This window comes from Mesoplodon densirostris, chromosome 5 (assembly GCF_025265405.1).
Source record: "Mesoplodon densirostris isolate mMesDen1 chromosome 5, mMesDen1 primary haplotype, whole genome shotgun sequence".
Taxonomy (NCBI): Eukaryota; Metazoa; Chordata; class Mammalia; order Artiodactyla; family Ziphiidae; genus Mesoplodon; species Mesoplodon densirostris.
In genome coordinates, this window is record NC_082665.1 from 93,121,119 (window position 1) to 93,134,532 (window position 13,414).

Consider the following 13,414-nt stretch of genomic DNA (forward strand, 5'->3'; position numbering starts at 1 on the left):
AGAGAATGTAATGTCATATCTTTGCTTCCAAAGGCTTTTAAAGAAACAGTTTTTTCATCGGGCACTAAAAGTAATGAAAATGAAGTATGAGAAAGACATAAAAAAAGAAAAAGAGAAAGGAAAACCTGAAAGTGGAAAAGAAGAAGATAAAAAGAGCAAGAAAGAAAATCTAAAGGATGAAAAGACAAAAAAGGAAAAAGAAAAAAAGAAAGATGGTGATAAGGAAGAATCCAAAAAGGTGATTTCAACTAAAATTAAGTAAAAATCAAGAAATTATTACTTGCACGTTAGCACTACTGGTGTATCAGCCCTTTAAAATATTGCGCAACAACCACTTAAACCACATTAGGGTTCTTACAAATACCCTGGTTGAGAATTTTGATTTCTGTGTCTCATATAGTGAAACTTTTGACTATATGGATGTTACATTGCTTTTTGCTTGTTTGATAATGTGTTTTCTTCTATTCAACTTGCTTTTTAATAGGAGGAAACTCCTGGAACTCCCAAAAAGAAGGAAACTAAGAAAAAATTCAAGCTTGAGCCGCATGATGATCAAGTTTTTCTGGATGGAAATGAGGTGAGAGTATGTAGCTTATAAGTAGAAATCCAATTTTCCATAGGAGTTTTTAGAATTATCTTTGATGCCTTCACTAAGAAAAGAAGTAATTCAGATAAATTTAACCATGTAGATACAAAATCTACTTTTTAAAAGTGAATGTCTCTGAATTTAGATTCATAAAAAATTTTTGAAATCAATCCGAGTCGGGTTCAGCTGTCTATGATAGATAGGAAACATGAAATAACAGTGGCTTAAAACAAATGAGATACTTGTTTCTCTCTCATTAATGAAATCAGAGGGTAAGCAGATACGGCAGCCCCATGGTGGATCTGAACTTTTCCGCCTGTGTGAGGCAGTTAGTAAAGATTACCTCATGGTGCAAAATGACTGCCAGCCTTATATCTGCATCCAGAGGAGGGAAGGAGAATGAGGGACATGCTTCCTTTTTAAGGATACTTTCCAGGAAGCTGGCGATTTTATTTCTGCATGGATTCCATTGGCCAGAACCTACTCATATGGTCATGCCTACCTGCAGTAAAGTCTTAGAAATATGCTTTTTATACTGGGTGGTCATTTGCCCAGTAAAATATAAGATTTCCATTAGAATCAAAGGAAAAAAAGTACAGTGGTTAAGGAGGGACACCTACAGGTTTCTGTCTCTTATAGTTAGACACACGACTATAAGGGTCTAAAATTTTCAACATTACTTGATGCTTTACTCAAGGAGATCATTTTTATTTATTTAATTTAGTGGCTTATTTGTATGGTTGTAGCCTTCCATGAAGACCACTTAATTTAGTCATTTAACCAATACAGAAACATTTACTTATATACTGGCCATTGAGTTGTTGTGAATTTCTTGCTATACCTAATACAAAAGTAGTATAAATAGAAAGCAGTGGTTCCTGGAGCTGTGAGCTTGAAAATCTGGGAAGGCTTTTCACAAAACATGTGTACTAGGCTTATTCCAGGCATACTCGCATGAAGATCTCTAGGGTGGAATCTATAGTAAGTGAGTGTGTATATGGATGTGTGTGTGTGTTTTGTATAATGTATCCCTGGGTGATTCTGATATGAACCCCTGCTTAAGAACCAATGTAATAGAAGACCACAGGTCTTTCTTAATGTGAAAGTGCAAATACCTTCAGTTAAACATCAGGCATTGGCTATATGCAAAGTCGTTTTTATAGGTGTTGGGAATAACATGATAAATAGGATAAAATTATCTTCTTGGAAGCTCTTATAGTCTAGCAAGCATACAGGTGTTTAAACATGGTATGGGCATACCTCATTTTATTGTATTTCTGTTTATTGTGCTTCAGAGATAAAGTTTTTTTGTTTGTTTGTTTGTTTGTTTTCAGCAAATTGAAGGTTTACAGCAACCCTGCATTAAGTCTATCAACTCCGTTTTTCCAACAGCATTTGATCACTTTATGTCTGTCCCGTTTTGGTATTTTTCACAATATTTCAAACCCTCCTCCAGCAAAAAAATTAAGACTCACCAAAGGCTCAGGTGATGGTTAGCATTTTTTAGCAATAAAGTATTTTTTACTTAGGGTATGTACATTGTTTTCTTAGACTTAATGCTATTGCACACTTAGTAGACTATAATATAGTGTAAACATAACTTTTACATGCACTGGGAAACCCCAAAAAAATGCATGATTGCGGTGATCTGGACCTGAACTGGAAATAACTCTGAGGTACACTGTGTATATTATACAGTACAGTATAATATAGTACATGCCTAAACTGTATTACAGCATGGTGAGTATTATGATGGGAGAATACCAATTAGGGATAGGTAATTTAATCAAGAGAGGATAAGAAGGGTCTGGAGATTCTGGACACTTGACCTGAGCCTTGAAGGATGACTGGTAGATTGCCAGGTACACTGCAAAGGAGTTATAGACCTGTTAGACAAAGGAAGCTTTTTCCTGAGCAAAAGCATGGGTACTTGCATTCCCAAAAAGGCTAAGATTTTATTCTGTAGAAAGAAGCAGGCCTTGAAACTTTTAAAGATGGGAAACGTCTTTAAAAACTTGTTTCTTTAGAATGCTAAATGGCAGAAGTGATGTCTGTGGATCCGATTTCCAGGATAAAAGCGCAGCATTAAAAAAGAGGAATGTTAGAAATAGAAGCAAATCAAAAAGCAGTAACCAAGAGCGCTAGTCAAAATAGAACCAGGAAATGGAAGAGTACTGTTATTTATAGAAACTGAGAGATAAAACTAAGAGTTTTATGGATGGTGAACAGAGTTCTGATTATTCTAAATGAAGTAAATTTCTGTTTTATAAAGTAAGCTTTAAAGCAGTGGTTCCCAGCTTTGTGGCTACAGACCCTCCGTGGGGAGCTGGCAATGAAATTATTGCAGGGAGTCGTAGAATCTTTATGTTCACTGAGCAAGATCTTTAATAATGGTTCTTTGCTTCTCATCAGTTGGGTGGAATTGAGAGCTGCTGGATCTTTAATAGGGCCTGACTGGAATCTATCATAACTGTGCTCTTAGACTGGTTGGTTCTACTCTACTCATGCCAGTACAAAAAGGCTGTACAATTGCTGGTCCTTAGTTTGAATAAGTAATGGTTTGCACACAGGAGTAAACTGTTAAAAGCATGCAAGTACATAGAAATGTACTTAACTGCGTTATGTAATTTATAGTTTTTAAAATAATTTTTTAACTGAATGGATACCAAAAGAAACACTGCTACTAAAGGAACAGTCTTTGGAATTTGTTTAACTTTAAAAGTAGTTCTTATATGTTAAGAGGTTGGAAGTAACTGTTGTTGTAATGTAGCCTTAGAACTTTAAGCACTGAGGTTTCTTGATTCTTCTAGGTATTTGTGTGGATCTATGACCCAGTTCACTTTAAAACATTTGTCATGGGATTAATCCTTGGTAAGTACAATCTCTAAAATTTAGAAAGGAATATAAACAATGCAAAAGCCAGAAAGAAAATATTTAACATAAAATAGTTATTTTTTTAAAGTACACTTTAAATAAAGCCAGAAGATAAATGATAAACTGAGGAGAATATTTGCACTACATCTTTAAGAGATTAACAACCTGCTAGAAAAATGGTAAAGGTAACTCACAGATAAAGAAATACAGTGACCGGACTTCCCTGGTGGCGCAGTGGTTAAGAATCTGCCTGCCAGTGCAGGGCACATGGGTTCGAGCCCTGGTCCGGGAAGATCCCACATGCCACGGAGCAACTAAGCCTGTGTGCCACAACTGCTGAGCCTGTTCTCTGGAGCCTGTGAGCCACAACTACCGAGCCCACGCGCCTAGAGCCCGTGCTCCACAATAAGAGAAGCCACCACAATGAGAAGCCCACGCACCGCAACGAAGAGTAGCCCCTGCTCACCACAAGTAGAGAAAGCCCGCATGCAGCAACGAAGACCCTACGCAGCCAAAAATGAAATATAAATAAATAAATTTATTTAAAAAAAGAAAGAAATACAGTGACCAATAATTGTGAGTGATACTTAATCACACTCATATTAAATACAAATTAAAGTAACTGATTATCAAGAGAATTATAAAGTTTAATAGTACCTACTCTTAGTGAAGGTCCAACACTTAAGAAAAACCAGTACTCTCCAATAATTGATGATATGTCCATTATTTTATTTTTTATGGAGGGCAGTTTGGCAATATCTTCCAAATTTTAAATGTATACACACTGACTCAACTATTCTACTTCAAGGAATTTATGTCATGGTTGCTCCTAATACACTTGGACAAAGTGTCTATTCAGAAATATGCATTGACACTTTATTCTAATCCAAATCCCTCAGACTATATTTAGGAGAGCCATTAGCAAATATCTTTCAAGGTTTGTTTTTTTGAATTTTTGAATTTTATTTTATTTATTTTTTTATACAGCAGGTTATTAGTCATCAATTTTATACACATCATTGTGTACATGTCAATCCCAATCGCCCAATTCAGCACACCACCATCCCCACTCCCCCACGGCTTTCCCCTCTTGGTGTCCATACGTTTGTTCTCTACATCTGTGTCTCAATTTCTGCCCTGCAAACCGGTTCATCTGTACCATTTTTCTAGGTTCCACGTACATGTGTTAATATATGATATTTGTTTTTCTGACTTACTTCACTCTGTATGACAGTCTCTAGATCCATCCACATCTCAACAAATGACTCAATTTCGTTCCTTTTTATGGCTGTATATATGTATATATGTACCACAACTTCTTTATCCATTTGTCTGTCGATGGGCATTTAGGTTGCTTCCATGACCTGGCTATTGCAAATAGTGCTGCAGTGAACATTGGGGTGCATGTATCTTTTTGAATTATGGTTTTCTCTGGGTATATGCCCAGTAGTGGGATTGCTGGATCATACAGTAATTCTATTTTTAGTTTTTTAAGGAACCTCCATACTGTTCTCCATAGTGGCAGTATCAGTTTACATTTCAGCCAACAGTGCAAGAGGGTTCCCTTTTCTCCACACCCTCTCCAGCATTTGTTGTTTGTAGATTTTCTGATGATGCCCATTCTAACTGGTGTGAGGTGATACCTCATTGTAGTTTTGATTTGCATTTCTCTAATAATTAGTGATGGTGAGCAGCTTTTCGTGTGCTTCTTGGCCATCTGTATGTCTTCTTTGGAGAAATGTCTATTTAGGTCTTCTGCCCTTTTTTGGATTGGGTTGTTTGTTTCTTTAATATTGAGCTGCATGAGCTGTTTATATAGTTTGGAGGTTAATCCTTTGTCCGTTGATTCGTTTGCAAATATTTTCTCCCATTCTTAGGGTTGCCTTTTCGTCTTGCTTATGGTTTCCTTTGCTGTGCAAAAGCTTTGAAGTTTCATTAGGTCCCATTTGTTTATTTTTGTTTTTATTTCCATTACTCTAGTAGGAGGTGAATCAAAAAAGATCTTGCTGTGATTCGTGTCCAAGAGTGTTCTTCCTATGTTTTCCTCTAAGAGTTTTATAGTGTCTGGTCTTACATTTAGGTCTCGAATCTATTTTGAGTTTATTTTTGTGCATGGTGTTAGGGAGTGTTCTAATTTCATTCTTTTACATGTAGCTATCCAGTTTTCCCAGCACCACTTATTGAAGAAACTGTCTTTTCTCCATTGTATATCCTTGCCTCGTTTCTCATAGATTAGTTGACCATAGGTGCATGGGTTTTTCTCTGGGCTTTCTATCTTGTTCCATTGATCTATGTTTCTGTTTTTGTGCCAGTACCATATTGTGTTGATTACTGTAGCTTGGTAGTATAGTTTGAAGTCAGGGAGTCTGATTCCTCCAGCTCCGTTTTTTTCCCTCAAGGCTGCTTTGGCTATTCAGGGTCTTTTGTGTCTCCAAACAAACTTTAAGATTTTTTGTTCTAGTTCCGTAAAAAATGCCATTGGTAGTTTGATAGGGGTTGCATTGAATCTGTAGATTGCTTTGGGTAATAGAGTCATTTTCACAATGTTGATTCTTCCAATCCAAGAACATGGTATATCTCTCCATCTATTTGTATCATTGTTAATTTCTTTCATCAGTGTCTTATAATTTTCTGCATACAGGTCTTTTGTCTCCTTAGGTAGGTTTATTCCTAGATATTTTATTCTTTTTGTTGCACTGGTAAATGGGAGTGTTTCCTTAATTTCTCTTTCAGATTTTTCATCATTAGTGTATAGGAATGCAAGAGATTTCTGGGCATTTAATTTTATATCCTGCTACTTTACCACATTCATTGATTAGCTCTAGTAGTTTTCTGGTGGCATTTTTAGGATTCTCTATGTATAGTATCATGTCGTCTGCAAACATCTTTCAAGTTTTAAATGCCTTTACCCTTTGACCTAATAGTTACACTTCAAGGAATTTATCCTGTGCTGTAATCACAGTTGCACACATGTACATGTACATTGGTATTTGTTGCCCTCTTGTCTATAATAGGATAAAACTGGAAACAGATCAAGTCCCTCAGTAGGAGGATGGTGAAATAAATTACAGTACAACTGCATGCCAGAATATCATGCAGCTTTTAAAGAATTAGATAAGACTAAATCTTACTAGTACTCACGAAAAGATATCTAGAATAGATTAAATGAACACTGTAAAAGAGTAAGAGTATTATAAGCTCATTTTTGTAAAAAAAAAAAAATTCTGTGTAGCTAGTTTTAATTGTATATAGGCAGTCTCTGGGAGTACAAATAAATCATAGTAATTAACCTCTGGGGAATGGACCAAGAATTGGATGAAGACTTCACATTATGCCTTTTGGTTTTTTATTGTTTTTTCTTTTACTGTTTGGGGGTTTTGTTTGTTTATTATTTTGGGGTTTTTTTGCTTCTTATCATAGGTATGTGTTATTCCTGTAAATTTAGTGGGGGGGAGGGGAGGGTATAGGAGTAGAGGGAGGGAATGATTTAACAAGTAGAAAAAAATAGCAGTTAAACAAGTTTGATCAATATGATCATAGGATCCCATTCAAAATAATAAATCCAGTCCTTAGCTTATAAATGAAATAGCTAGAATTTGAATTTGAATCCTGATCTCTTTTGCTATAAATACCTAAAAACCAGGTCTTTCTTTTGATTGTTCCATGTGGTCCCACTGTACTTAGAAAAAAACTGGAGATGCTTGTATACAGCTTCCCTAACTAACAGAAACGATCTGTATCAGAATTTCCTGGTGAGCTTTTCATTTGGTAGATGTCAGAGCTTCACCCCAGAACCAATCTCCAGGGAGGGATCTTTGGAATCATTTTTGGTTAGTTCTGTTGTTTGGTTGCTGTTTCTTTAAGCTTCCCTATTTGATAGACAGATATGTTATAGTCAGAAATAAGGTTGACAGCAGCAGGAGTTGATCATTTAAGGAGCTAACAGTCTCACATTTTTAGACAATACTTTTTTCTAATTATATATAATTTATACTAGAAAAATCCTAATTTAAAAATAGTAGTTAAACTATGAAATGGTTGATAATCCACAATTTTTTACCTATAAAACTGGCAATTTTGTATGTTTCAATATGGTTATGTTTTATTTCTCCCCCTAGGAGTATATTCACTGTTATGGCAACTAAGCCATTTAAAATTTTAATCTAAAGGTTGTGTATGTAACTTTTTCATTTCTTGTTCCAGTGATTGCAGTGATAGCAGCCACCCTCTTCCCTCTTTGGCCAGCAGAAATGAGAGTAGGTGTTTATTACCTCAGTGTGGGTGCAGGCTGTTTTGTAGCCAGCATTCTTCTCCTTGCTGTTGGTAAGTATTGTTATTAGTAAGACTGACCTCGGTAAGAGGTAGATATTGAGCAGTTTGGACTGTAATCTGGAGCTTCAGTAAAGCTTAACAGCAAAATTAATGTAAGTGAATCAAGAAATATGTGGGCCTACTTTTTGGGTCATATCCCAAAACTGACTCAGGCTTGAAGTAGTGTATGTGCTTGATTAGATTTGGTCTGTTGTGATGAAAGGATTTAATATGTCTCAGTCTGCAAATAGTTATGCTTTAAGATTTAACTACCACAAGGACTTCAATATTTTTACAGTGGTTGATCATTTATTAGACATAATACTTTCAGTAAACACTTTTTTTTACCTAAGGCAAATGAAACTTATTTTAAACATTTACATTTTATACAGTAAATGATTGTAAACAATTGATAGGCCATGTTTAGTAAAAATCAGTTTGTACCATGTACCAAGATAAATTCTTGATGCATTAACAGGTTGTAAAATGCTTTTTAAAAATCAACAAGAAAATGTAAATAATGTTATTTTATGTTTCTGGATGATTGGGGTCTTTCATAGCTAAAATAACAATATAAAAAAAACCCAATTCAAAAGAGGAAATTCAAAACAATTGATTAATAAATATATGAAAAATACTCATCACCAGTTATTAAATGATAAAATTAAGATAATGTGGTATTTTTTGCTTATATAATTAGGAACTTTTTTTTGTTTTGTTTGAAATGGAAATAGTGCCAAGGAGGGTTTGACTATAAGGAAGTATACCTAAATGTAAATGGTGGTGGTAGTTTTGAATGATTTTAATGTTCTTTACACTTGTCTGTATTTTATTTTTTTTATTTTTTATTTTTTATTTTTTTACAGTACGCGGGCCTCTCACTGTTGTGGCCTCTGCCGTTGCGGAGCACAGGCTCCGGACGCCCAGGCTCAGCGGCCATGGCTCACGGGCCCAGCCGCTCCACGGCATGTGGGATCTTCCCGGACTGGGGCATGAACCCGTGTCCCCTGCATTGGCAGGCGGACTCTCAACCACTGCGCCACCAGGGAAGCCCCTTGTCTGTATTTTTTACAATGAACATGTTACTAAGAGAAAAAACAAGTATTACTTTGCTTAAAATTCTAGTCTTTGAAGATTTTCCTGTATAGGGTAAACTGGTCTAATTTAGTTTTTCATTTTGGGAAAGAAATAGGAATTTTTTTATGCTTGTCTAAAAACTCTTTAGTGATTTTTTTTTTAACCTTATATATAATTCTTTGAACCATCGAGAGCTTATGTTGGTATATGGTACTAAGTTCTGATTGTTTTCCTCAAATGACAAATGAGCTTTTCCACCAGGACATATAGGAGTACTTCTTTATAGAAATGTTTTTAAATATCCACATTAATGATTTAATATCTGTTTTTAGAGGACATGATTTGGCCAAGATTATCTGAGGAGGGTGTGTGTTACTTTGAGATTCTATGATATATAATGTAATAGATTCTTATGTTTATAAAGCATTATAGCTATAGCCCTAAGCAGTTTCCCTCTGCACATCCCTTCACCCTGGGCATCAAAGTGTCCTGAGTTGGTGCCACCACCCTTGGACCCAGGAATTCATTGAGTATTTTCATTCAATTCATCTTGTTTATGGGCCTCCATTTTTTTCTGGAATCTCTGACTGTGTGTGAAGGCTTTTTCATCCACCTTTCAGTTTTTCCTTCCTCTAGCTTAGTCACCTTGAAAATAGCCCCTGAAGTTTCTGCATGTAACAGCACACTTGTAGGCCAAGAAATAATATCTAAGAGTGTGAAGCAGGTAATTCGTGGTAGTGTACTACCTGCATCAAGAATGAGAAGCCATAAACTTTTATCTGCCATTAAATATACTAATCAAGTTGGTGTCTTCTGGTTCCCAAATCTCTGAAAATTTAGAAGCTCTTTGAAATTTTTCAGCAAAGGTTTAACTCCACTGAATAGAATTAACCCACTTGGTTATCTTTTATTTAAACCAATATTCGCAGTAATTTATGGTTATCTTGTTTTGCTTTTTAAAGTATTGTTTCTTCAGTAATGTTTTCTATAATTTTTCATTTTAAATACACTGGATTTAAGTAGCATTGTGCATTAAATAGTCTTGTGAATCAAATCAGAAAATAAACCCAACGTTTTCATTGCTTCTCTTAGAAAATGTTGCTTCTCTTGGAAAATTCCAAATATACTTTCAAATGGTTTTGATCTTTACCCCACTTATAAATTGGAGATTTTTTAAATATTATGTCATGAAGTATTATATATTGGTCAAAATTATATTTGGTGCTACTTTGAATACATATTCTTAGTATTGCCATTTAAAATAAGATCTTTGCCGATTTTCTAAATATGTCACTTTTAGTATAGAAGTGGTATGACAATACATATCACAGCGGTTTTCTCATGATTCCTCTCCTTTTGCCCGTGATAATCTACTGCCACATAGAGAAAAACTGTAAAAAATGTTAGAATTCTGCTATACCCAGTTTATATATGGCATTAGAATTTAGATTTTATTTGCCATTTCGATATTGCTCTTTCTTGGATTTGAGGCAAGATTTCATATTATGAACTGTCTGTTTTAACAACCCTTCAAAGCCTATCATAACATCATAATTCTATTTGGAGGGAAAAATATGCAGCCTCCTTAAGAGATGTTCATTATTTTTTTCAGTGGGGTTTATTCACTGATTATTCCATAATTTCAAAGTATATTTGCCTTTTCTGGTTGTACCACAAAAGATACTGATGTATACACACACAGTCTTTCAGAATATTTATGTTCTTTTGTGAAAATAGAAATTACTGCTTTATAAAAGTCAAGGCAGCTATAACCATTTTATTTGTCCAAAGCAATATAATGGAAGAAACATAGATGAGCTTTTCTCAGGTCTTATTTGAAAACAATGATATAATTATCAGTAAGGAAAACAAAAACTAAAATAAAACCAAAAAGCCTGTCATAATTGATTAGTCCATAACATTCACATAATCATGACCTTAAAAAAAAGAAAAAGAAAAACCAGGCAAATCACTCACTCAGCTCTTCAATATGTTTGGTAAATTAAGAGAAAACTATATGAAATATTGGGGTTTGTGTTTCTGATAGCTCATTACTATAAACTTTAAAATTCTCAATTTCTTCCATTATCTAAACTGCAGTTTTGTCATATATTGCTCTAAAAGAGTAACTTCAAACCTATTTGTTGAAGCAATCTGGCTTTCATTAGCATTGTATGTTTCCTAATATTGGGAGAAGGTTGGTCCTTAAAATAAACAGAAATTATATACTTATTTAAGAAACTCGTAACTTTTAGTAAAACATTATCTTATTGTTCAAAAGTATTTTTTCTTAGAAGACTTATCCTTTAGGCAGGGTAGGCACATGCCTTGAACTCATGATACATTTAGGGGCCCACGGAAATTGTTTCATTTCTTTTAAAATCAAAAGTAATAATATATACACATGTATACCATAGTGAACCTGTGCAGGATTATATTTTTATTTGTACCAGTATGGTCGGGAAAGCAGAATTTTTAATATTTTTTAATGAAGGAATTGCCTTACAAAGGCAAAAGTGTCTGGGGTCTAGGGAAGTCATGGTGCAGGCCTGCTTTCTCCTTTTTAAGGCTGCTTAAGGTATCCTTCATCCTGCATTTATTTCCTTTTTCTTCTACCGTGATCTCATGTGTACTTCAGGGTCCAACTGGCAGCTGTGCTTACTGAACTATAACATAGCAAAGTGCATAAATCATAAGTATATCCATGAAATAGCACCCGAATTAAAAAATTATAAAAGCAATTTTTTGAATGGCATTGTAGCGTTATGCCCTCAAGTTCAGAGAAGAATGCTCTGTGCCTAGAATACTGTTGATAGCTGCTAAACTAGGATTTAATTGTTTATACTTAAGGTGCATGTAATATGCAAATAATAAAACTCTGAATGTTTTCCCACTTTTTCATGAACAAATATTCCATGCTTTCTGAGTCAATGCTTGAATTATTCAATTAGAGAAATTTTTCTCCCACAGCTCGTTGCATTCTATTTCTCATCATTTGGCTCATAACTGGAGGAAGGCACCATTTTTGGTTCTTGCCAAATCTGACTGCTGACGTGGGCTTCATTGACTCCTTCAGGCCTCTGTACACACATGAATATAAAGGACCAAAAGCAGACTTAAAGAAAGATGAGAAGTCTGAAACCAAAAAGCAGCAGAAGTCCGACAGTGAGGAAAAGTCAGACAGTGAGAAAAAGGAAGATGAGGACGGAAAAGCAGGACCAGGAAATCATGGAACAGAAGGCTCAGGTGGAGAACGGCATTCAGACACAGACAGTGACAGGCGAGAAGATGACCGGTCCCAACACAGTAGTGGAAATGGGAATGATTTTGAAATGATCACAAAAGAGGAACTGGAACAGCAAACAGATGGAGATTGTGAAGAAGAGGAAGAAGAAGACAATGATGGAGAAACAACTAAATCTTCACATGAAAAATCATAATCTGGCTAATTTGGGGACTAAATAAGTGCAAGAGGTTGGATTTTCTAGGTTGGCTGATCATCATAATGTACACATGACATTTGTAGCATTCTTTAAATCCATTTACTGAAGTGGATTTGACATCCAAGCAGTTATATTCAGCCCCACATTTCATGTAATACTATTATTGGTACAGTCTAAAGCCATTTGTAAGTTTTATCTATTTGATAATTTTACAGTAAATAGGTCTCATTTATTTTGATAGTTACCAAAGGTGCACTTTCCACAGTGACATTTACATTAATGACATTTTTTGATAGTTGTATGGCTTTTTACTGTTAGACTAATCAAAATAACTAAAAGGGATAAAAACAAACACCAACATTTCAGATTATGCATAGTTCTGTAGCCATTTCACAGTTTCTTTAAGGTGAAATGCTTAAATTACTGTTCTTGATAGTTTAGCTTTTGTTGATTATAAAATTATACCAGAAAATTTCCAAGATTCTGAGTTAGCAAGGTTCAAAAGCATTTTGTGGAAACAAGCCAACTAGTAATAATGCAGCAACACTTAGTTTAACGACAAATTCTCCTTTTCCAACTTAGGAAATCCAAACTGATTTGTATGACTGATTCAGAGTAAGATGGCCATCTCCAACAGAGGAAGCAAGCAGCATTGGCTGGAAGGTGATGGCTCTTCTTCCCATTTCCTTGTCATAAAGTAAAATGTATTCTGTACATAATTTACAAATAAACATTTTATTTTAATTGACTTCTTATTTAGACATTTTCTCAACACTTAAATTTGTAAAATTAAGACCATTTAAGCATATGTTTTTAGAGAAACGGAAGTTTCAATAACCCACAAAACATCTGTGATCTTTCTGCAGCAGCTTCAGTTTTGTGCCAACATTCCATGTATTTGAATATGAATTAAAACGATCCTTATTAAATAAGAGCAGACTTAAAGTAGCTGTTTGTACGCCTTAATGTTCATTTTGATTTATCTTAAATCTCTACATTCAGAAATGGGGTGCTGTATTATCAGACCAGGAGGACTGCTATGAAAGATAATTTACTGTTCTAAAATATCAATTTAAAATAACATGAAAGCAAACATAAGAGAACCATTGGACTCTAATTGCTT

The 13,414-nt window shown here is 34.8% G+C and overlaps 1 protein-coding gene across 1 annotated transcript in view; it reads left to right on the top strand.

The window, feature by feature from the left end:
* SEC62 (SEC62 homolog, preprotein translocation factor) overlaps nucleotides 1-13,039 on the top strand; it is a 28,598-nt gene extending 15,559 nt beyond the window's left edge. Inside the window, exons 4-8 of the mRNA XM_060099111.1 lie at nucleotides 34-238; nucleotides 485-577; nucleotides 3,397-3,457; nucleotides 7,664-7,783; nucleotides 11,819-13,039. Coding sequence (XP_059955094.1) covers nucleotides 34-238; nucleotides 485-577; nucleotides 3,397-3,457; nucleotides 7,664-7,783; nucleotides 11,819-12,288 — 949 coding nt within the window. The 3' untranslated portion in view covers nucleotides 12,289-13,039. The remainder of the gene's footprint in view (nucleotides 1-33; nucleotides 239-484; nucleotides 578-3,396; nucleotides 3,458-7,663; nucleotides 7,784-11,818) is intronic.
* The last annotated feature ends 375 nt before the right edge of the window (nucleotides 13,040-13,414 follow it).